The sequence below is a fragment of the Nelusetta ayraudi genome, unplaced genomic scaffold, assembly GCF_046127955.1.
Source record: "Nelusetta ayraudi isolate G7.1 ecotype Tasmania unplaced genomic scaffold, CSIRO-AGI_Nayr_v1 ptg000019l, whole genome shotgun sequence".
Taxonomy (NCBI): Eukaryota; Metazoa; Chordata; class Actinopteri; order Tetraodontiformes; family Monacanthidae; genus Nelusetta; species Nelusetta ayraudi.
Window position 1 is genome coordinate 3,867,501 of NW_027466069.1, and position 25,554 is coordinate 3,893,054.

At 44.9% G+C, this 25,554-nt stretch overlaps 3 protein-coding genes across 3 annotated transcripts in view; 2 read left to right on the forward strand and 1 right to left on the reverse strand.

Annotated features, from left to right (window-relative positions):
- sypl2b (synaptophysin-like 2b) overlaps positions 1-2,935 on the forward strand; it is a 4,328-nt gene extending 1,393 nt beyond the window's left edge. The window contains exons 4-6 of the mRNA XM_076026455.1: positions 762-966; positions 1,375-1,566; positions 1,650-2,935. Coding sequence (XP_075882570.1) covers positions 762-966; positions 1,375-1,566; positions 1,650-1,772 — 520 coding nt within the window. The 3' untranslated portion in view covers positions 1,773-2,935. The remainder of the gene's footprint in view (positions 1-761; positions 967-1,374; positions 1,567-1,649) is intronic.
- A 585-nt stretch (positions 2,936-3,520) lies between these two features.
- Positions 3,521-8,685, forward strand: atxn7l2b (ataxin 7-like 2b). Its single transcript, XM_076026442.1, has 9 exons — positions 3,521-3,659; positions 4,222-4,296; positions 4,620-4,935; positions 5,396-5,598; positions 5,799-5,881; positions 5,993-6,174; positions 6,258-6,435; positions 6,528-6,649; positions 7,708-8,685. The coding sequence occupies exons 1-9, from the start codon at positions 3,563-3,565 to the stop codon at positions 8,270-8,272; spliced, it is 1,821 nt and encodes a 606-aa protein (XP_075882557.1). The 5' UTR covers positions 3,521-3,562; the 3' UTR covers positions 8,273-8,685.
- A 3,420-nt stretch (positions 8,686-12,105) lies between these two features.
- amigo1 (adhesion molecule with Ig-like domain 1) lies at positions 12,106-15,574 on the reverse strand. The gene is made up of 2 exons (XM_076026456.1): positions 14,923-15,574; positions 12,106-14,187 (listed from the first exon to the last, which is right to left on the reverse strand). The coding sequence occupies exon 2, from the start codon at positions 14,091-14,093 to the stop codon at positions 12,555-12,557; it is 1,539 nt and encodes a 512-aa protein (XP_075882571.1). The 5' UTR covers positions 14,094-14,187; positions 14,923-15,574; the 3' UTR covers positions 12,106-12,554.
- Positions 15,575-25,554: the final 9,980 nt, after the last annotated feature.

Sequence of the window (25,554 nt, forward strand, 5' to 3'; positions counted from 1 at the left end):
AAGGTTGTTGAAATTTCACATCCTCAACTCAGAGGCAGAGGCGCTGTGTGCTTTCTGGGACACATAATCATTTTGGAGTCTCGCAAAAGGAATACATTCTATGCAGTGCCTGTAGGATGGAAACCCATAGTGACCACTTACTAAAATGTCCATCCATCCATCTATCCATCCATTTTCCTTAGCCGCTTCTTCCCGAGCTCCGGGTCATGGGGGTTTGCTGGAGCCTATCCCAACTGTCATAGGGCGAATGCAGGGTGACACCCTGGACAAGTGGCCAGTTCATTGCAGGGCCACATAGAGACAAACAACCATTCGCACTCACATACCAAGGACAATTTAGAGTTTACAATTGACCTCACATACATTGGATGATAAAATGTCATGTCTCTGCAGTCAAATTATCGAAATAAATAAATTATGAAAGAAAATACTTCGATGATAGGACTTGAGCGGCATGGATGCTTGATGTTTTTCTTGTGCTATTATCATTATTATCATCATCATCATTATCGTTATTATTATTATTATTATCATTTTGTGTTTGTCCCCTTGGCTTCCCATAATATTGGCAGTGTGTGGAATGTTTGTCCTCTGTGAAACTCCAGAGCAGTTAACGTGGATTAGAAGCCATCACCACAGTCTCCACTGACATCATGGTGAAAAGTAACTGGGTGAAACCTCATTTTGGGGGGGGGAAAATTACCCATCAAATGTCCAAGATTGCAATAACTCGATGCTTTTCCATCTCACGTTTTGCACAGGTTGATGAAGGAATCCCTCAATGGGCCCACCTGCATTGCCAATCACACGGCCCCGCAGGTGGTCTACCTCACTGGAGACCACTCGTCCTCGGCACAATTCTTCGTCGCTATCGGAGTGCTGGCCTTTCTCTACTGCACTGCCATGCTGGTGCTCTACCTGGGCTACCAGCACGTATATAGGCAGTCCAATCGCGGCCCCATAGTGGTAAGTTAGTCTAAAATGCCGGTCTCCCTCTATTATTAGACTAGCAGTGCAACCAGTCGATGTTACACCACCCTGGGGTTTGTATTTTAAGCGGCTACAAAGTGTCGCTTGTGTTTTATTTGACACAGCTGAGCTGAATAGACGAGCGAACCTGCCGTCGAGGAAGCGTACGTTAATGTTTAGTGTTTTACTTGTGCAAGTTTGGCTGCAAACTCGCGTCGGAATCTGACAGAAGGTCAAAGAAGGTGCGTTTAACACACTTGTGTAAATGAAACTGTGCAGAGGGTGTGGTTCACAAGGCGCAGCGGAGCATACCGCACAATGAAGTGTACCTCCAAGAAAATATCATGCCCGATTTTGGCTGTTTTAAGAATTTTGTTTGGGTTTTTTCTTTCTGTCTTCGTCAAGGACCTGTTGGTGACTGCAGTTTTTGCCTTCATGTGGCTGGTTTCATCCTCTGCTTGGGGGAAGGGCTTGACTGATGTGAAGTGGGCCACCGATCCTTCCGAGGTCCTTACCTTCTTTGATGCTTGTAAGAACACCGCGAACGAGTGCAAGGCAGGTGCTGTGCCTCACATGGGCCGACTGAATGCCTCAGTGGTGAGTTTTCGAGAAATGCTTTAACTTGTGTGAATGACGGCCTGTGTTGTTGATTTAAAAATCCACATCTTATTCCTCGGCAGATTTTCGGTTTCCTAAATCTCATCCTTTGGGCTGGAAACTGCTGGTTCATTTTCAAAGAAACTCCTTTCCACAAATCCGCCAACCAGCCCGCAAATGTGGCGGGACAGGTTCAGCCTTCATAAGTGGACAGTATGCTCATTTAAAGATTTCCTCACCTGTGAGTGTTGCAGAACCAGTCACTTGGACGACATTCACTTCCAAAAGCTTGTTCTCTTTGTTGTTGTTTTATTAATATTTTTTTTTAAATCTCTAAATACTAAATAGTTCGGCCACTAAACTGTAGTATTTTTTTTTAAAGGAAATTGAATGCACACAAACAATTCCAAAGATTTGCAGTTAGCTTTATGCTTTTATGTTCATTTATAGAAAAATGCAATGTTTCTTGACCCCTGAGTTGTGCCTTGTTGATGAATCTTAATCTGTTTGTCAATTTGACAGTAGCACTTCTTAGTACCACACATTACATCATTTTGTATTTTCACAAAATGACTCAGGGCTATTAAGTGTACAAAATCTGAAAGACATCTTCATGAATATTGACTACTTGAAGTGCATGAGCAAAGCAATGGATATGTTATTTTTGAGCACTCTTATTAGAATAGAACATCCCGTTGCCATTGCTTAATGGTTGAAATGAGGGTAATAGAATCCTTATGTCACCTTGCACCTCAGTGTCTCACTGTAAGGTTAAATTAATGATTTTAGTTTACCAGCTGCTTTGCTTCAGTTTATGTAGGACGCTGGATATAATTTGTGGGACTAACAATTAAAAACAAGTTGAAACTAATACACACTTTGATAGGTATTTTTAAACTTTAGATTTATTGTTTTTGGTTTTTTTTTTTGTTTATATTGTCCTGATTGTTTTGTAACCTTGTGAGCAATTTCAAAGTTAAATCCACAGAGAGGTTTGGTCTTTTTTTTGTTGTTGTTTATTTTGCTTTTCAAAGCTGTTGTACAGTGTTTCAGTTGCACAGCCTCAGCACGTTGATATGCAGTCTTTATTAAAAAAAATTGATGATAACAGATCTTCATTCAGTTGTTTTTGCACGACACACATGACAATTGTTTACTTACTTCGGTCTTTATTCTATTTCATCATGTCAAGGGAATAAGAAATCCCCTCCCCTTGGTTTCGTTATGCTTGAATCTTCTCTAGATATCTGTCTTTTGGATATTTTTAGCTTCATCAACCACTTTGATGTTTAGCAGATGAGATTTAGATTCCTGCAATGGTCCACAGGGACTCTGTGTCTAACAAAAATAAAATTGTATTACAAATTTACGATCTTATATTCTTCATGTGACACGCACAGGCTCGGAGAGACTTTCATCATACACTGTAATCATTTTAGGAGTTACTATGCAGCATTTTACTTTAGAATAAACATGCCAGGCATCATCAGGCATTGTGTAGTCTCGCTATTGTATGAATAATCACTAAATGTTACTTCATTGTAGACTATATGAAACTAAACAACCAAATGTATTAAAATCCAGAGTTAACAGCAACTTGAAAGAATAAATAAATAAAATGTTTTGGGGGAAAATACATGAATCTTACAACAACTTGAAAATATGCAAAACCAGTTACTTATATTGTTAGTTTTTTGTGTTATCTTGAAGGAATTTAATTGAAATTAGGCTTAGACCTTTTGGCAATCATTTTTGTTGCACATGACATGACGAACGAATTTCAAGTTTGAATTTATTGTTTCGATTTTAGAAGGAAAAAAAACTGTATAGTTCTACAAGAATAGAGGTACACGATAAGTAGACAAACACATAAATCAACGAACCAAACGAACTCCACGGCGCTTCGTACGTGCGCACGAGCAGCGCGCTCACGAGCTCCGTGACGCCGGGCGCGTGAGCTTACGGTGTTACCTCGTGAGCGCGCGCGAGATCAGCAATGGCCGCTGTGCTTCGGCGAAATTGGAATCTCGACGATTTTGTCGGAATGAGCTGGAGTTGTTGGGTGGAAAAAATGATCATTTTGCCGTCTGACGGTGAGTGGCACTTCCGGCACCACATCCGGTACCCCCGATGCCACGGTGCCAAGAAACGGTGATTCGTTTTGGTGGTAAACAGATAAAGGGCGACCCAAACAAAAGACCCACTGGGTCCTAGCGCTGAGAGTTTGAAATCTGTGTTTACCGAAAACATCAACAAAACTGTGTACATGTCATATACATATATAAAGATATCTTTCTCACAGTTTGTATAAAACACGTTTAAACTGACGTTTAAACCATTTTTAAGAAACCTACTTACAGGCTACCGCCCCCTAAATGACAACATCGTTTGTTACGAATTTGTCCAGTATACCAGTAATTCACGATGCCACCAGATAGATAAAAATAGACGTTCAAGGTGCATGTTATGTTTTAAAAAAACAATCAAACAAAAGAAACTTCAGGGTATGAGTAAATACTCAAAATTCCTCTCAAATCCGGGCTTTGTTCCGGGTTTTAGACAGCTAGGGTATCACAATGTGTTGCTACACCTGCTGCCTGCACGCTCTTACTGCTTTTTGTTTACTCCGCCTTATTAACCATGCCTGTCACACAGCAACGCATAACACGGAAGAAGACAACAGCAAGCATGTGGTCAACCGCTCCGAGACCATGACCCTGAGGAAAGAAGGTGAGGGAGGAGATTCCAGTCAATGTCGCTTGTTGTGCTAAAATCACTTTACCCAGTGTTTCTCAAAAACACTGTGTCCTTATTATGTCAGTAAACAAACCCTGAAATAAGAGAAGTCAGTTCTTTACTTCTGTTGTTCTCTCAGCTTCAAGAGTTTTGGGATGGCCCACTCTAAAAACATGGTTTATGTTGGAGGCTGTGAACAGAGGGCTAGATATGTTTTCACATTTTTAAAAACAAGTCAGTGTACAATTTCTTAATTAATTGTGTACAATTAGTCATATTATTCTATGCGTTTCTTTTGCGCTCTGTCCCGTACGCAGACATGCACATATACGGCCACTACCCCGCGCACGACGACTTCTACCTGGTGGTGTGCGGCCACTGTGGCCAGGTGGTGAAGCCCCAGGCGTTTGAGGCGCACTGCGAGCGGTGGCACAGTCCTCTCAGCAAGGCGTGCACCCGGCCGTCTGCCTCGACCCCCCAGCAGCAGCCTCGTCCAAGACCCCCGGTGCTGAATCAGGCCTCTTCCAGAGACAGGCAGAAGGAAGGTAAACGTCAGGGAGCTGACTCCGCCCCCTCAGCCAGACTACCTCTCCCCCAGCGAAGGCCCGCGAAGGCTCACAAGGTGACACCAAGGTACTTACTGCTGAAGGGTGTTTACATTGCGCTGTCATGGAAACGGATGAGATGAGAAGGCGTTCAGTTGTCTGATTGATCCCTGGTAAACAATCTGGATGCTGCGCTTTGCTTTAGATGATGGTGATTATGGTCAGTTTTGATTCAGTTTTCATGCAATTTACCGCCACAGGTATTCTTGTTTGCCTTATGTTTACTTTCAGTAATATTCTATTCCAGCATAATATGCCTAAACAATACACCTGTAAACCTTCTAATCCTAATAATATTGCTCTGAAATATAAAGACAAAGATAAAGTTTTAAAGGAAAATATTTGAATACTCTTAGTATCATATTTACAAGAAAACACTCAGACGAGATATTTTTATATTTCTACTTTTGTGCAAATCTGTGACTTTTGAGCTTTAATTTATTTATCTTTTTAAACTTTAAATGTTACTTCCCAAACTTTTCTTACAGTGTTTCTTCAGCAGAGAACCTTCCTCAGGACAAGTCACCCCACTCTTCATCTGCCTTGCACCGCACTGTTCCTCTGCGGCCCTCGGGAGCCTCTCAGTCAGAGAGACCCTCCGTGCACAAGCCCAAGACTGGAGAAGTTGGTGGTTTTATCAGTCCTCTGCAGGGGATGCAGGCCCTCGGTCGGATCACCAAAAACACTGACAGTAAGCCTGTTGCTATCTGTCACTCTTAACCTCTTCTTCTTGTTCACATATATGTACTTACCATATGTTACAGTAGAATTTGTGTACATATTTTATGTACATAGTTTTTAGTCTTTCTCCCAGTATGGATGATGGCTCATGTTGGCTCTCTGTGTCCGCCCGCTGCTCACTGTCTCCTGTGTTTGCTTTCTGTCCCATAGAGAAAGAATGTGACCTGAATAAACACTTGAAAGTTCGGGATCCAGAGAGGAAGAAGCTCTGCAGCAGGGAGCTTATATGCAATGTACATTTTATTCTTTGTTGGTCATTGTTTCCGGCTAAAGATAAAGACAGATAGAGGTGTGATGGGATCTTTTTCTTTCATGTTGCTGTGTTGTTTTCTCCCCCGACACAGATTGATTCCGCCCACCAGCAACAGAAAGGGATGGAGAAGACTAAAAACTCGGATCGGCTGCCAGTGGAGTCGAGCATGGATTTGGTGGGGCAAAATATGGAGCAGCAATCGGAAGCCTTTCAGGACAAAACAACAACTCAGGACAGCAAACACAACTTGAAAAACAATTGTCACAGTCTCAGGTACGTTATATAACATTGTTTGTTTGTTTTTAGTTATTTTTTACATCTCTACGCTTCAACATTGTCTCATCCTTTCACTCCAGGTCCAGGGATCCTTCCATGAACTTTCCCAAAGAGGAAGGAGGTGCTACGGTGGAAGTGAAGGTGCAGTCTCCCTACCCCTTCAACATGGTGTCGAGTGAGGAGAGTGAAGACGGTGAGCAGGAACCGGAGGAGGACACAGATCTACATGCAGCCTCTTGGCACCCCAAGCCTCTTGGTGTGAGTATGAAAGCCAAACTCGGACTCAGGAAGGGTCATTTTTCATCAGGGTGCGTGTTGGAAAACATAATATATATTTTCTGTCGTTTTAGTTGTGCACGTTCGGATGCAGGACGTTGGGTTGCAGCATATTCACCTTTGACCGCCGGTGGCACCACCTCAGAGTCGCCTTGAGCGCCATGTTGGAGCAGCACGTTGACACGCATCTGTTGAGGTGAGCAACACTTCACGCGGAAGAAACAGCAGAAGAAACATGCGTGGGTGGTTTAAAAAAAAAGCCAATTTTTTTTTTCTCTCTCTCAGCCTCCAGTTTCCTGTCCACACTGACAGTGTTCTTAAATAAAATAGTTCACGTGCAGGATGTCAGCCACACACAAAGACAAACCACTGGGGTGTAAAGATGTGTTGGCCAATCAGAAACCTGATAAAAAGCAACCACACAGTAGTGCAAATGGGAGTCATGGACCGGCAGTGACATTGAGTTACTTCTTGTTATTACACTGGAATATAAAGGTCATAAAAAAGAGTAAAAGAAAATGCCATCTGACGCTGTTCAGCCTCTGTATGGTGGGAGAACAGATGCTCATCTCTCTGGAAACAGAAATAACCCTTCAAGAAAGATTTAAAATGAAACTATTTTGGTTGTCTCTGGAATGTATCTGCTGTTGCTTAGGAAATAGATTTAGGAAAACAAACTAACCGTGCCAGGAGTTTTCCTCAAGCTGCCACTTTTAGTAACTTCATAATCCATTGACATGAGTCTCCATGTTTGGATGAAAGCTCGAAATGCGCAGGGAAAAAAATGTACGTTATTTAAAATTAGCTACTTGTGTGTATACATACTTTTGTTCATTTACAGGTTCTAAATAGATAATAAGGGGTTTATTTTGACCCAAGAAACAAACTGAAAATTCTGTGTAGAACAACAAAGGCCACTAGGTGTCACACCAGAGCTTTTAAGTGTATTAGTTCATACAGAGAGAAAAAAGTGATTCTCAAACTCCATACAGTCTCCTCAGGACAAAATTAATGTTGCACAACTGTTTTATCCAATTGTCCCCCATCCGTCACTGAGCTGGACTCTTAACTTTCATAAATCCAGTTGTGAGTCTTTTTCTATTACTGCATTAGAGGGATGTGTAAGCTGTCTGTAAGCGACACGGGGAGACATGTTTATGTGGCTGAATCACACTGGCTCCCATTCAGTACCAATACACACTGTTGATTCTAAAAGAGCCCATAACCCACAGTACTGTACTTTCTATCCTCCAGGAAAAGGCCTAAAGTGTCATCAGGCCTCGTGTCGCCTCATGTCGCCCCACCAGTCTTACTGTCACCCGTCAAGTCCGGAGCGGCCTCCCCAAGACCCACCGGCTCTGTTAAGTCTACCTCAGTGGGACCGGCAACAGTCAAGAACAGGCAGCACAGCGGTCAAAGCGCTAAATTGTCTTCCTTTAGCATGTCAGCCGGCGTCAGTCCCGGAAAAAGGTGCAACACATACGGGCAAGAGTGCAGCGCTGCCGCGAAGAAGGCCGTCACCTCAGAGGCTTTCCACCACGAGGTGAATGACAAGGCTGTGGGAGCAATAAAAAGACAGAGTTCATCTCCCCACCGCGCCCCACGAAATGGAGGGAAACCTGCAGGAGTGCAGCAGAAGGCGGAGCGCTGCAAGCGCAAAACGCTCGGCCAAAAGCGCAAAGGCACTGGCGAGTCGCCACTCATCAGCTCCTCGCTGTCCAAAACGGTGAAGTGTCAACGCTTTCCCTCAGCCAGCTCGCCTGGGACCAGCTTGGGTGCGAGAAAACTGAATCAGAACCCCAAAGAACGAGTCAGCTAGCTCGTTCTTGGCACCCTGAATCCTGCATGCGAGACGTTTGGTGATGTGGAGTCACTTTTGCAGCCAATATGAGGCCATCCAGCCTTAAACAGAGCCATTGGAGGAGACTCCAGCTGCTGAATGCACATAGTATGAGAGTGCGAATGATGTGTTTTGTGCACTTTTGTGCTAAATATCAGAAAAAAAAAATTGTGTATTTTTCATAATGTTTGTTTTATTATGTTATTTCTGGTCAGTTTACTACCTTTTTATTTAAGCCGGTACCTCAACTTACTCATCGTGCTGCTAAATGAAGTTGTTTCTGTGGCTAAAGAATGATCACTTTTATTTGTTATTCAGTGTTTTTTTGAACAATTTTTATTGCATGACTAGAACATTACACATTGCAACATTAAAGTTTAATATTAAAATCATTAAGGTAAAATCGCTCATTTTTCGTGGAGAAAAAAATATTTTCCAATTCGAAATGGCTAGGGTACTACCTCATGTTTCCAGTAGGTGGGGTTAGGCGCTCAATATTGGCCTGCTGATGCCATGACATGGTAGTTTATTAACTATCATTAGGCTATTAAATATCACACTGTCGAGCATTAAATTCAGATTTTTGAGTTTCTGAGTTAAATATAATTTCATATATGTGAGTGTATTATGCTCATCAACAACTCATATTTAGTGCTTTTTATTGTTGCCATCTTTGTTCTGAACTTGATTCAATTATTATTTTGTGCCCAAATATCACAATTGTACTTTTATAGAATAAATCAAACAGGGTAAAGAAAATGCCCCATTTCATCCAAAGTAACTCCTGTCAGACGCTGCAGCGGAACGTGAATTGTGGGAGCATGCAAAGGATTGTGAAAAGACTCGAGGCAGGGACAAAGTGTAAAACTCGATCATTTATTCAGTCAAATGATATATCGGTGATCTTAAACTTTAATGCCTACCAGGCTGAACCTGTCCCTCGATCTGAGAAGCTCTGAGGCACAACATGCAAAGCCATTCAACTAAAGCTGCCAGACCCCTTCGAACCGTGCGGCCAGTCTCTCAAAGCCAATAACAAATCTCTGTTGGTGGAGGAAACTGTGTGGAAACTCGCTTTTATCCCCTTAAGTTATCCACACTAACTGCCACTTGTGCACACTAGCAGACAAGAGAGTGCAGACCACTCCCTTCCATTTAATGATCCATTACTGAGGACAGAGCTAATGAGCCATAACTGCAAACAGCAACGGGGACAAAAACTCATGTCATAAAAAATGTGATTACAGCCCACCTCCCATTACGCAACGACTCAGAAACTAAGAGTGTCCTGAGCAGATCGGCTTGTCCTGTCTTCAAATCCATTTAGAAGCCCATTAGGTGGAGAGAGGGTTTCATGGGAGGTCAAGAGAGGGGAGGTCTGTTGGATTTTAAGGCATTCAACGCTTTCATCATCGAGTTGCCTTTGACGGAAAGAGAGTTGGATCTGTCGCTGATCTGACAAAGCACCGTTTCACTGTTTCTCTGCGGCGTCTCTTATGGCTTTGTACGCAAAGTCTTGAAAGACTGAAAATAACTGCCGGTGGCTACATACTCACTGCCATACTGTCACATTTGGCTGTTCCAAAAGAAAGACTTGTCCAACCTATACATATGTATGTTATTTTGTCATGTTTCTACCACAGAGTCGAGTTCAAAATGATCCTATTTCGTTAGAAAACTAAATCCCACCCCCCGCCCTGCGCTTTAAAAAATAAAACTCTTATGTCTAGACTTGAATGTTGAAATGAGCAACAGGAGCACAGAGGCAGGATGGGAAAAGCAGGATGATAAGCAACACTGGGAATATACAGGTACACAGCTAGTACACTGGTAGAATGTAGCAGGATACAACTAATCGATACCGAACACACAGAAAAGTGAGTCTTAATACACACACATATATATAATATACTGTATATATAGATACATATATATATTTATAAAAAGGCAAATTTATTTTCGAGAGAGATTGAAGCCTCGCTAGATCCTCAGTGACTCCTGGAACCCCTGGATGAATCGAACTGAAACCCCAAAGAAGACACATTATTCATTTATTTATTTATTTATTCCTCATGCAGAGTGCAGAGGCCTTGAAATTCAGGGGAGGAGGAGGTGGGGGGTTGAATCAATGACGTAAAGACAAGCAAAAAATTGCACAAATAAAAATAAAAAGAACCCTGGGGGCTCAGTTTGTGAAGATGGGACGGATTCTTTATCGGCAGCAGAGCTAAATAAGAGACAGCATTTTAGGCCCGTCTCGTGGTATTTTTTGCCGCTCTCTATTCCTCCACCTGCCATTCCTACGTGTGAGGACCGGAATGATTCACACACACACGCACGCACACACCACCACCACCTCTCTGATAAGTGTGACTTCCTTTTTGCGCCCACTCGAGAGAGATGCTGCGGTGCAACTGTGAATATGGCCTCACTTTTGAGTAAGAAAAAAAATAAAACAAAGACAGATCATGGGGTCCAGAGTCATGCACACTTGGATGCTTGAGAGCTACGGCTGCGGACGATAAAGGTGAACGATGAACGCTCTTGTATAGCATTTACCGTCGACTTCATCTGAGGGTAAAATCTGAGAAACGCAAAGCTCTCTTTTCTAAATATCTAAAGAAGAGCTTGAGGCGCTTGCCTCGCTAACAGGCTGCTGAAAGGGCACCGCGTGTGTCGACTGCTTGAACGATCGCTCTTGAACTTCAGTCAGGTAACGACACACGGAAAAGCAAACACAGCTCGGAACAGCACAGAGGCAGAATGGCTCAGCGTCACTGTGACTTCATGGTAACACAACTTTCAGCCCTCTCCTGCTGCCGTGGCCCCGAAAATGACATTAGCATTAGCAACGCCATTTGTGAAGCACGCAAGGTACTGTTCCTTGGGGTGGGGTTGGGCGGGGTGGGGTCGGGTACTGTCAGGATTTAAGGGGTCAAAAATGATCTGTCAGTTCACACGCTACCATCTTTAAAGTCAGCTCCTGGATTTTCGATGGTCTCTACGTGCAGGACGCCTGTTGATTCAGTGTAGCGATGGAATGCTAACGCAGAGCTAACTGTTGTTTCCTCTGCCACAGCTACACTGAAACACCGGCTGTGCATCGTAGCAAGATATTCAGATCTATGGCAGAACATGTCAGTGGTTGTTTTTTTCTTTTAATGAAACTTAATTAATCTAAGTGAACAATTTTGCCTAAAGTTAATTTCGCACCTTTTGAAAGAAAGCGCAGCTACACCTCTGTTTCAAGCTAGGCAAAACGTGCGTTACTGGCCTTTTACACTTATGTGAAATATATATTTAAAGGGCAAAAAATATGTATATACTGTATATATCCCTGAATTTAATGTGTATCAGTTGTAGCTGTTCTGATTCACTTATTAACTACTGCCTGCCTAGCAACGGTCAGCTATTCAACACCATAGACGCAGTTTCTCTAATGTGCGTCTCTTCACGTACGACGATGACGACAGACAACGATCGTTCTAATGAACTGAGTGCAGCGAGGACTCCTACAAGGCAAGACTGGAAAAGACCGGCAATGGCCCCTGTTATGTAACGGTTCCAAACGTCTAAATGACAGATCTGCACTTCCCTTCGGATCTGCGTGAGACCCCTGGGGTATTACAGGGCAAGCTGCTTCACCGTACGACTTCAGGCAACAGGAGATTTATCCAGAGCCCACAGCCACAGAAATATGGGTCTATGCAAACTGCTCTTGTACATTTGAAAATACTTTTTGAATGAAATAGGCTATATATATATATATATATATATATATATATATATATATATATATATATATATATATATATATTATTATTATTATTATTTTTACTAATTGTATCGTACTCTACTGTCTAATCTCGGCCTGGGCATGGGGTGGTTCCACACTTCAGCAAATTTACCGATCGCTTCCTGAGTGCTGATTACGACAGTTGGTCAACTGCAGCTCCCCCCGCTGGACAACTCAGTAGTTTCCTCTCGTCTATGTACACTCCCATCCTTTCACAGTATGAATATTAAGTGCTACAGATTAAAATGCTGGAAAAAAGTCTTGCTCATTGTCCATGTTGACAACAGGACATGTTGTGTATGTTTTAGTTTTTCTCTTCTTGTTGAGAACTCCCTTTGAGATTATATATATTTTTTCTTCTGCTTGTGGGCGACCCCTGTTCACTGTTCTAGCACATAGTTTACACAAACTAAATCGTGGCTATATAGATCCACCGCATATACATCCATGACTGAGTGTCTCCTCTCAGACCACCATGGGGGTGTCGGAGAAAACGGAACTGATGGACTCAGCCACCGACTTCTTTCTCTTGGTTTTCATGAGGGATCCAGCCTCTGCATCCAGGTCATCCTCATCCTCGTCCTCCTCGTCCTCATTCCCGTTGGGGTTGAGTTTGCCATTCTGCCCCTGCGCCTCCTTGGAGTCTATGAACGCCACATGCCGGTTCAGGTCTGCCTTCAGGGCTTGGTCACCGTGGGTGGGCGTCACGCTGAGCATGGACGAGTGGATGCTGTCCTCGCCGAGAGCCTTGCCCTTGTGGCAGCAGAAGCAGCGGCACGGCGTCAGGTAGAGGTACATTAGGACCAACACCACGCTGGCCAGGCATCCCACTAAGGTGGTGTAGGCCGTGTTCAGGGTCTCGCCACTGCTGTGCATGGTGAAGTTGTGGACTTTTAGCACCACGTAGATGGTCTCATTGAAGATCTCACTCATCGCCAGACACGTGTAAGTGCCAGAGTCCTCAGACCTCACTGGGCTAATCTGCAAGTTCCCGTCCTTCAAGATCCTGGCGGTCTGATTGACTCCCGGCACCACTGGCACATTGCCTGGCAGGGTCCAGGTCTTTAGCATGTCTCTGTGTTTGGTGTCACACGCAAGTATCAGCGTCTGCTCCAGGAAAGCATCCTTGCCCTCCTCCACAAAGGTGCTGCAGTTCATGCTCTCGCCGCTGAGCTCGAAAATGCCAACTTGGGTTTTAGCAGGACCAGGAAGAATGCAGGTATAGTTCTCTCTGAAGTCAATGGCAGAGTTGAGCCTGCGGATGTACCAGTGGGCGAGGAGCGTGTAGAGGTCACAGTGACACAGCAGAGGGTTGTTGTGGAAGTAGAGGCCGTTCCTGATCCATGCGGGCAGCGCCTGGAGCTCGTCAATGGGAACTACCTTGATCTTGTTGGAGGACACGTCAAGGAGGCTGAGTTTGTCCAACCGGGACTTTTCCTTGACCAGCTCTGTGGGGAAACGGGAGATTTGGTTCTGGCTAAGGTAAAGCTTCTGTAGGTTTATCATGGTCAAAAAGGCCGAGCGGTCGATTTGGGTGATTTTGTTGTTGTACAGCAAGAGGACCTCCAAGTTGACCAGCGGCTCAAACACAAACTCGTCGAGCTGCTGCAGGCTGTTGGATGAAAGGTCCAAGTAGCGCAACTGCTTCACGTGCACAAACGCCTCGGTTGACAGGAAGAGGAGGTTGTTGTGACTCAGGAGAAGGTTGTGAAGCTTCGGGAGCTTCTCTGGGGTCCACTCAGACCTCAGCCGCTTGATGTCGTTGTAGCTGAGGTCCAGGACAGCGGCGTACGTGGGCAGACCCGTCGGAACATGGGTCAGGTTCATCTTGGAGCAGCTGACTATGTTTGAGGCGCAGATGCAGGTCTTGTGGCAGTTCAGGGTGGATCCGGCAGCACCCGGGAGCCAGAGGAGGGCGACGCAGAGGCCGACAATCCATCCAGGTCGCCTACTCCTTAACGTTTCCAACAGGCTGCTGCGTATTCCGGTGGATGGCCGCAACATGCTGGCAGTTGGTCTGAATCCCAGAGTGGTTTGTACTACGACTCCATTCTCGGGGAAGTACACAGGGCGGCAGCTGGAGGACTCCTGGGCATTGCTGGGTGATTGAGACAAGGGCGAGAAAAGATTCTATTTAGACATCTATTTAAGTTCTGACCTCATCGCTCAGTCGTCAAATTTAAAGAGAAATCATAAATATGTGTCCCCGGCTAGAACTGCTGTCTTCTAGCAGATGAAAATCTGGAAACGCTTTGCCGTGTTTGACCATGTCAGATGTTTTGCAAGTACAATTATTTCACATGCAAATTGAGAATCCACAATCCAAAGCCTAGAAAGACTGCACAGTGTGTACATACAAATGACACAACCTTATTTTTCAGGTGTCATGTCCATCTGAATGTGAATTAAAAAAAAAACAAAAACAAAAACGATCTCCACAACATCTGCATCACGCGTACTGCACGTTGCGAGATGTTTTCTGCAGCCTCTGCCTTCCTTGTGCGCAGTGCTACCCCTCCCCCAACCCCTTCTCTCCCTCCACTTCCCCAACCCTCCCCCCTCCCCCCAACCCCATCACCACCACCTTTGCACAATGTGCGTCCTCACAACAAACACCGTGAATTCACACACTCCTGGAGGAAGTGCAGTGATTGTTTTTTTTGTTTGTTTGTTTGTTTTTTTGTCTTTTCTCTTCTTCATCTTCCCCTTCGCTTCCATCACTCTCCATGCTGCATGCGCCCCTGCACTCGTTGCACTGCACCATTCCGGCCGAAAACAAACGAGCACATCATGGAAACGTGACGGGGAGAAGGAAGCCGAGAGAGACGCCTACCTTCAACAGGGCTGCAGCGGCTCCTCCTCGTCTGTTTACAGCGTTGCTGCAGCAGCTGCTGCTGCTGCTTCTGCCTCTGCTGCTTCACACAGATGTTTCCCGTCAGTCGGCTGCTTAGGATGAAAGGCGGCGTACGAGGAGGAGGAGGAGGAAGGAGGAGTGAGGAGGAGAAGGGGGAGGAAGAGGAGGAGAAGAAGGACGCGCACGCCAATAGATCCTCGACAAAATAATCCCGGTCTTCAACACGCGGCATCCAACACCCGGGTCAAAATTACGCAGAAGCGGTTACGTAAAGCGCAGACAAGACACGTTCCAATGAGCCGCAGCTCCGAGATTTCAGCCGAGAATCGTCTCCTCGCGTGCACGCGTCCGCGGATGACTGGCGCACTGTGAGCAGGTCCGTCTCTCCCAGGCGGTTGAGAATGAGCAGCGTGTGTGTGAGGCTGACAGTCAGGCACCTTGGCCGTGGCTGCTGCTGCTGCTGCTGCTGCCGCTGCCGCTGCTCCTCCTGCCGCTACTGCAGTGGTTGACGTGTTGTTCTCGAGGAGGCAGCGCGCGCTCAGACCCAGATGGCGCACTTTTCCCGGAAGATGCGCCAGCGGATGCGAGGAGACGCCGAATCCGCTGAAGAGATGGAAAGGTGGAAGAAGATGGAAAGGAAGTAAAATCACACGTGCAATTACACACACGTGTTGTAGATCTGCTCTTTCTTCTTTCTTTCTTTCTTTTGTGTGTGCATTTCGCCCCTCACAGAACACCATAAGTCTACTTTTATTTTATTTATTATTTGTAATGAGTTCTGCCAAGGATGTTGGCTTATGTCATCGTTCATTTTTGTCAAGTCCCTCCCTCCCTTTGTAGAATCCATCCCGTCTCAAACACTGAGATACCTCAAAATGCCCAATAAACCCTCTGTAAGACATATTCAGTTACAGCTAAAGTAATCCGCATAGCATTCTGGGTATCGTGGCATCATTTACAGTGATTTGTATTTTTGTTTTTAAATAGTCACTGCAATAATTGTCTTTACAGCAACAAGGTGTCTCTAGGGGTTTTCCATCTTGCTCCACTCAATCCTCATAATTACTCTTCCTTTATTTATTGCTCTCTCTCTCTCTCTCTCTCTCTCTCTCTCTCTCTCTCTCTCTCTCTCTCTCTCTCTCTCTCTTGTGTGTGAGTGAGCTGGTGAATACATTGTGGGCTACTCCCTGTGCGTTGTCATTGTTCCCCAGGAAAGAAAAAAACTGGATTGATTAATTGATGTACAGCATATTAGGTAAACCAGAACAGTTAGAGGCCAATTACACTGCATGACATTGAGTGCCATCTGTTGGTTGAGAAATATATTGCTAACATTATTCATCCACTGATGTCTCCCCACGTGAACTCAAGTCTTTCCTTTACCAGCCGCAATGGTCATGATGAAATCACTACAAGTACAGGCTGTATGGGAGCCTAAAAGCTCATTTTAGTGAACGTAAACACAAGAGTTTCTTTTCCCTCTATATGACCAAAATATGCATGCATATTTTTTAACATTCATGCAATGAACCTTTAATTTATGCTCACAGGGGCTTGCATTGCACTATATATGCAATCAAATATGTGATGTAACAGGACAGGTGTCATCATACATGGTGGTCCTTGTTCACATGGTGGTCCTTGTATATACATATATGGATATACTATGAATCTGGATATATCTATATCTTTATCTATATGCGTGTGTGTATATTTATGTACACACATATACTGTATTTTTAACCCTGCAGTGATTTCCTGCCACTGACAGTCATTGTTCAAGACTGCTGATGTGTTTGATGAGGCCTGTTTATTATCAGCCGCTTCGCAGGGGAAAACCTTGTCATATTTTTTTTTTCTTTACTCAAGTGATTCCACCCACATGCTGCCTCGGCGACTTTTTTTTTTCTGGGTTCTCCTCAATTCACAGATTCTTTCACAGGAAGCCTGGTTTTGGCTAAAGCTGCGAGAGGCCGTCGGTTGCCAGTGTGCTGTTACACCAGAATAGACTCCTACTCAAGAGCTCCACCAGAAAGCATTTACAATATACGTCCGTGGCTTCAAGAGGTTAATGGGACTTTGGTGAATCACGACTTTGTTCCGAAATGTTACATAAAAGCGTGCGCCGCTCGTCCTTGAGACCCTGCGCTTAGGAGGTTACATCAGCGTGTTGAGCACACTGGCATGCATGGCTGTAATTAGGATTATTTAATTATTGACCTAGCCCTGAAATCACAGTTTAAATTACATCCCTGTCTCATTGCTGCTCTGATCCTGAGCTCAGACTCATTTGGCTCCTAACCAAAGTCCAGTGAGAGGACGAAGCCGGAGATGCAGCATCTTCTGTCGCTAATTGTTTCTCAAGCACTTGAGGTTCAAGCCTATTTGGTCTTTTTGGTTCCAACTGCGGGAGACTGCAGAGAGCGGGCTGCAGATGAAGCTGCAGGAACTTTAAAAGAACAGGCTTTGGCAGGTGAGAGGAACAGATTGAAGGCGGGCTGCGCAGGAGGCGGGCATCCCTCAGGATTTGTTTTTAAGGAAATTTGCAGCCAAATAAATTCTCCAAGCACACAACCGACAAAGGTCTTTCCCCGCATGAAAATAATATTAAAAAATATATATTTCTCAGACTGTTCAAATATGCTGGCCGCAGACTGCAGCCCAAAAATAGAACAACCTCAGAATTGTTTTTTCATTAGTTGTGCAAACACACCTGCTGGCTGAAGGCCGGCAGCGGCGGTCTCACGCTGCTGGGAGCGTGATTGCTGGTAAATAAATGGAACCAACTGGTGCGACTGGAAACGGGCGTCCGGCCGCAGCTTGTGCAGCACTGGGACTTTTCGTGAGACGGCGCTGCTGAGAGTGATTAATGTTTTTTTTGTGCAACTCTGCTTCCTGCTGCGATAGGGATAGTGTTGCCTGGCAACCGCCCGCGGCCTTTGGTCGACTGTTTTGGCTGGTTGGTAAATCTGAGGTGGCCCCAGCTGCCTCCTCTCCTCTCATCTCCTCTACCTCCTTGTAACCTGTTCAGTGTGGGCCTTCCCGGAGCAGATGCCCGAGTCTCTGCCAGAAAGCGATAACAGTGATGACCCTGTAAAAGTGCACATGGAAAGTTTTACAGGATTGGCTTCTCGATCACTTCCACCTCCTGCAAACCTGCTGATGGCAAACATTTTTGAGTCACTGCCGCATTTGCGACAGTAAAAACAGGATGCTGTTTCTTCAAATCAGATGACCCAGCCATTCTAGATTAAAATAAATATATACTTTTTTCAGTTTAAACTCTGTTGTGTCTGCTGTATGTCAGTAACAGTGGTTTTATTCCGTGGCGAAGCCTGATACCTCTGCTGCACATGATGTTTACATGCCGCTGGCTCTCTCCAAGCTCCACCTGGCTCCTCCCCTGACACGCTAAACACACACTGGGATTGGTTTTCCACAACATGCATCACGAGAAGTGGCTGCAACAAACGTATCATGCTGACCGCGCACATTAGCCCCGCAGCTGGTTGCACAACAGGGGCGCAAACAGAAAAAAGGCGCGTTTTTCTTTCATTTCCTTTACATGATTGACATGCAAGAATATGGAGTTGTTTTAATTATTGAGTATTGCTTTTTAATTACCTTTTGTGTGTGTAATTGACTTCTGTGCCAACTGTAAATGCAAATCAATACCTGCATGTAATTAGAGTTTGCGGGCCTCTTTTATCACAAACTGCAGGACAAATACAGGTCACAACGCAATCGTATAATAATGCAGCTGGTCTAAATCTTATTAGAAGTGCATCACCATGTCTTCTACTTGAAATAAAAAACAACTGCAAAAAAAAAAAAACTGAAAAAATTCAAATATCTTCTTGTTTAATTAACGAAAGCAAAGGGATGGTGACAGACAGACAGACAGACAGACAGACATACAGACAAGGGATTTCCCTTTCTGTGCCATCTCTAATACTTGCTAATCCTTCCCTCAGGGTAAAAGACGCAGGATTCGATGCTGGCTGTTCGCTCCCGACGGGCTCAGACGATATGCTTACTAATTAACAATGTGGGAAAATCCTGGTCCCCCCTCTGCGTTTGGCAGCGAGAGCCGCTGCTCCTGTGCTCAGTCAACAAGACGAGCCCCCCAACCCCCCACCCCTCACCCTTCCAGAGAAGACAGGGAAAAGACTGGAAATAGTCGGTGACTCACCGCTTTCAAAGTCTCCCGCTCCCTGTGTCCGACTCAGGAATTCAAACACAGCCGGGGAGCAGTAATGTGAGTTCTGACGTTTGGAAATGGCTGCAGGTACATCTTGTGATTCTGCAGCAACACTCTCTTGACTCTCTGTTCCGGAACCGTTGTGACTGTTTGTCAGAGAGGTGCAGCGCTCCAGCTCATCGCTTGGCTGAGAGGGCTCATTCGCAGAGACCCACTCGTGTTTTTGTTGCCATGAGCCTGTCGAGTCAGAATGGACAGGTTGGGATGGTGAACTTGTGGAGGGACTTAATTGAATTCAATTCAATTCATCCATCCATCCATTTTCAAAACCGCTTCTTCTGAACTCAGGGTTGTGGGGGTCTGCTAGAGCCTATCCCAGCTGTCATAGGGTGAAGGCAGGGTCACACCGTGAACAAGTCGCCAGTTTAGTCGCAGGCCCACATAGAGACAAACAAAGACAAACAAGCATTCGCACTCACAGACACACACCTACGGACAATTTAGAGTTCCCAATTCACCTCAACCTGGAGAGAACCCACACAGGAGGATATGCAAACTCCACACAGAAAGGCTACAGGCCTGGAATCGAACCCACAAAGTTCTTGTCCCATAGCTAACCACGGCACCACTGTTTCATTCAATTCAATTCAATTCAATTCAATTTTTATTCAAGATACAGGACAATTCACAAATCACCGAAATTTACATATCGGACATAATGCGAGAGAGGAGATCAGAGGAGAATCTGACTGAAGGTTCATCAGAGATTTTATATGATGCCATTTGATGATTCTAAAACTACACATACATCTGTACATAAGGTTACACAGCACAGCAATTATTACTAACTGTAGTTCTCCCCACCACGCCCACTACTAGCTCGGGTCAAACGGCAAAGATGGAGCTGCAGGGGAGACAGAAAATTGCATCTGCGTGCATTTTTTTCCTTTTTTTTTTGGAGTGGAGCGCCGTAATGAGGCCAAGAGGAGCGCAGGCAAGGCACGCAAGGAGCAGAGGCAGTTCGTGTTTGAACATCCCGTCGTGTCTGGGGATGGGCACGTTTCTGTAGGACGAGCAGAAATAAGAAGCAGGAGCTTACGTAACGCAGGAACTGCCTGGTGAGGAACGGGGAAGAAACGCCTGAGCCTGAGTGTGAAAGGAAATCTCGGGCGAGTTGTGCATCACGTCTCTCCTCAACCCCAGTGAGCTAAATAAGGAAACACAACATTATAAAGGGGGAGGGCGGGGTGGAGAGTGAGTCGATACAGGGAGGAAGAGCAATTAGGGAGGCCGAGCGGCTCCAAAAGCGCGACCCGCAGGAGGGCGCACGACCCGGAGGCGTGAACTTGCAACGTCCTGGTGTGAAGTGCGGAGGGGAGGGGGGTGAGAAGGTCGAGCAGGTGGTAGGGTGCGGGGCGGGGGGACGAAGCTGGACAGGACGTCCTTCAAGGGCCCAGTCGCATGATTGGATCAGTGTTGCCAACACTAGGCCCTTTTGACTTATTTAGTTCCGGGGGTGTAAATAATGGAGCACGCCGCACACACGCAGGGGAATCCATGTGAGAGGCGGCAGAGCAGAGACAACCTCCGGACGAGGGAGAAACCGCTGAGCTGTCAAGATGCTCCTGCCTTCCTGCTAGAAAGAAAGTCATCTCGTCCACATGAAGTGCAGCAATTTGTCTCTTGCACGTTTATTTTCGCCCTCTAACACTAGATGAGACACTCTGATGGGATGATGTCATCACTCATCATCGCCTCTTGGCCCTGATCCAGAGAGGCAGCCAAAACAAAACCCTGACAGAACCTCTGATTGGTTCAGACTGACGCCTCATTCTCGGACTCTCGGCTCTGATGTCAGGAGGAGCGTTTCAAACACCTACTGTAGCCCCCCCCCTCTCTCTCTCTTCTCCCCGAGCTCCAACCTGCTGTCAGAGCTGCCGCTCCGCACTCTGGGCCAGACGTGGCCTTTTGTGGCTGTTACATAACGGCTGCCGGTGCCTGGCGGCGGCGTGTGATGGGAAGGCCGATGAGTCATTAAGTGTGCTGCCGGAGGACGTATCTATAATTCAGGTGCAGTTTGGCCTTGTGTGCCAGACTGGTCCGGCCCGGACTGGACGCTCAGACAGCTGATGTGAACAAGGACGAGAGCAGAGAGACGAGGGCTCATGCTGCACAAAAAAACAGATCGCAATGACAATGCTGATGATGATGAAGGAATATAAAGTGAAGAGCCATATTCCTAATTATTATGTATATCATATATGTATATATATATATATATATACACACACACACACACACACACACACACACACACACACACACACACACACACACACATGTATATATATATATATATATATATAACATACATATATATATATATATATATATATATATATATATATATATATACATATATATATATATATATATATATATATATACATATATACACACACACACACACACACATATGTATATATATATATATACATATATACATATTATTATTAGAGAGAGAGAGAGAGCGAGAGACATACTAATTATTTTATTAACACTCATAAATGAGTCATCTGTCATCTTCTGAGACACAGGCCAATTCCTATATGTGCATATGTGTCATACATACAGTATATATTGATGTATGTATATATATATATATGTACACCCACACACACACACACATTATATATATATATACACGCATACATATATACATCATATATACATACATACATACATACATACATGTACATTTACAGTACACACACACACACACACACACACACACACACACACACACACACAATCGGTTGTTCCACTGGTCTCCAATTACTGAGTTCTCCCTGAATGTTTTGTCAACTGTCACTGTCTCCTCGTTTCCTCACCGGCACTCAGTAGTTTTCCACTTCTGCACACCTGCCCTCACTCACCTGATGACACTCACCTGCAGCTCATCTCCAGCAATCAAGTGCCGCCTGACACTCACCCAGTGCCATGAAAAAGGACAGCCATATCTTTTGACAAATAACTTTAGTTTACATGTATGTACGTATGTATGTATGTCTTACATACTCTGGATTTCTTCCACCCTTCCGGGTATCCATCGACTCACATTACGAGTCACATGACCGCTACAATCGGGAGGCTTGGCCCTGCAGCTGTGTCTCAGTAACTGCGGCCCATTGTCCAGCCAGTGTTCCGCGGACCGCGGCCCGAACAGCGAGACAGATTTGTTTCACGCCGTGTCATAGGCTCCTAATCTTGCCTATCCAGAGCGGCTGTGGTCTAAGCTCTGAGGGATTTGGAGAACCCCTCCTGCCGTTTCCTGTTAATCAAAGCTCCCTGCTCTGCGTGTGCGGATGTTTCCTGGAAAACATGTGTTTAATGCGGGTGGATTGTCATCATCACCGCCGCTGCTGCTGTCATTGCACAGCTGCGTGCTCATCGACGGGGACAAATAAGGTCCTTGTGCAAACAATTAAACTAAAATAACATTTTTCCCCCTGTCTCACTTTGCGCACACGGTTTTCGTGTTGGATATTGGACACAACAAGCTGTTTTTGTTTGTTGCAGCCTGGCCAGGCTCCAGGTTCTCACCCTCAAGGCTGCTGACAGCTGGCCGGCATTATTAACTCAGCATCTGTCCGCATCTGTCCGCATCACAACACAGAGCCTCTTGCTCAGTACGACCAAACCGCAGAGGCAAGACTGCATAGAAATGTATACACGCAAGCCTGTGCACTGACTGTGAAGCTGCCGCCCTGCAGGTGACGCTGCTTTTCTTTGGCTGCGTTGCTGGGAGTGCTCGGCCTCAGACAGGCTGTCGCCACTGCACTGCTCATCATGAATACGTATTCCGTGACTATTCCTGTCACCTCATGCTCATCGCGGCGTGTTGTGAGTGACTAATGCCTTTCCTTCAGCTGTCCAAGTGTGGAGAATGACTTGTGCTGTGTGAAATAATAGCGCAGAACGAACAACAACTGTGTCACAAATCACTCTGTGGCTTTCACGGGCAGCGGAGTGAAAAACAAAAAAAAACAACAAGAAACACAACAAAAACGTGAGTGACATCATGGCAAAGATTATATTTACATGCTACAATGCATTTTTTGTATTTCAGCTGTTGTTAGTCATCGTTTGTTCAGACTAAGTTAAAGTTTGTCCCTGTCTAACTGATACTGGTCTAGTTATGTTGGGTTATGTTGGGTTATGTTAAGTTGCATCATCACATAATTAGCAGGTTGACGCGGGTCTGGCTTTCCCACTGCGAGCCGATCGGAGCCGAGCCGATTAAAGACGATTTTTACCCGGGTCGCTTGCCGGGTTGTTTGACGCAGGTCGGTGAGCCTTTCACACTGACACCAAATACCGATTGTTAGCGGGTTTAAAGGGGTTTTTTGGCCAGTGGGAAAAGGGCTTTAGAGAAACGATAGCGGTGGAGTGAGAGAAATTTCACCTGCAAACACTGTAAGTCCTGGCTAAATAGGAAATTTGTATTTTCTCTCACTTGAGCCCCTTCTGTTTAAAACAGTCCTCCTTTTTACTAATATCCCTTCTTTAGAATGTATTCTGATTTAAAAACAACAACAGCAGGGTAAAAAAAATGTAACAACTACACATTTTTGTTAATTTCCTTTGAGTGACCTTAAAATCCGGTCTGCCGCTGCTCAAACTGAGGCAGGTGAAGCCTGGGGTGAAAAATGCACAAAAGATAAATAAAAGATACATCAGATCAGCGGCTCCCGTGTGTGTGATGGTGCAGATTGACGTCCTGTCTCATTCCGCTGAGCTCGGGCTTCCTGGCGGGAGGGAGGGAGGGAGGAGGGTGCGGGGGTGTTACTAATTATGCTGTCCATATTGAAGAGTGATGGATGATGGGTAATTTACGGTGTTGGCCTCAGCTCCCCAGCGGCGTGACGATTGGGTCGTTAATCAGCTGCCCAGCCTGCTGAGTCTCTGTGAGGGGCTGCAATCACTGCAGTTTTCAGCATCACTTGTTGTTGTTGTTGTTGTTGTTGTTGTTGCTCATTGTCTTATGTATTGAAAGAGCAGTTGGTCACTCACTGCAGTGTTGACTGTGGAATTGTGGAGTAAAGCCCTGTAGTTTATCAGAATGTACAGGCTTTACAATGAAAAGAGGACATGTATGTTTTTAGTCTAATTAAAAGAATGATTAATAAAAACATTTGAGTTTATTTTCCATGTTGTAGCGGTGCATATATACACTAGCCCAGACCATGGACATCATCAGGGGTCACTGATTTTTACCTATCAGAAAAAAGGGAGCAACATTAACTTTGTCTGCAATGTTCTTAGTTACCAGTAGATGGTGCTATGTCTTACTTGCTGGACCTTTAGATTTAGGCCATTTTATAGCTCAAAAAGTATATATATATATATATATATATATATATATATATATATATATACACATATTTTTTTTTAAAGTAACTACAATGGTAATTGAGATTTATAAATGTCACTCTGACTTCTTCTCTCTCTCTTTATTCACCCCTGCCTCCCCCCACCCCCCCACTCTCTCTACATTTTTTGTACAACAACCTGATGCTTCCTTTAAAGCACAATGAAGTATTGTTGTTGTTGTTCTGATGCAAAGCACAAAAAAAAAGCATGGTTGTCACTGTTTAGATTCTTAGAAAGTCAGACAGACAGATTTTATCTTTTGGTGGGCAATCAAGTGTTTACATTGTAGTGGAGCTCATGAGTCAATCCATGAAGACAACAAAAGGCCTTTTTTTTAAAGCGTACTAGCGAGCTGACTCAGAGCCTCTCTTCTTTACATACTACAGGGATACATGGGAGGCGGGAGCATCTGCCCTCGTGCTTCGAGACAGAGGAGCGTCTTGTTACATCACGCCTCAGCCCAGCAGGCAGTCCGATGGGGACGACCTGCGTGATCGTTCACATGCTCCCTCCCAACCACCTCAACTCTGAACTCCAGCTCAAGAGTCACTAACCATCCTTCCAAACCTGCTTTACTGCCAGGGGACCAATCAGATGGAAGCTTTTTTTAATTTTTATTTTAGAAAGGATGTCCTCAGAACCACAGCCGTCCAGTCCAAGAAAGTGATCAGAGGTTGTGCTGCACAAAGTAACAGAATGTTGCCTTTCCAAAACACTATTTTGACAATTTAAGAGAAGAAATTTGTCTCTCAAAATCATCATTGCTGCTCTGCTAACCTTCCTCGCCTACCTGTTTCCTAGATGCTGCAAAAAAAAAAAAGGAGAACATTTTTAACTGCTCACTTTGTGCCTGCGTCTGCGTTTCGGGTCCGCCAGTTCTTGTATCACCACCGAGAAATATGAAGTTACACAGCAGTGATGACAAATCAAGTATCAAAGTGTTTTTTTTTATTTTTTCACTGCCTCCTGGAGGTAGA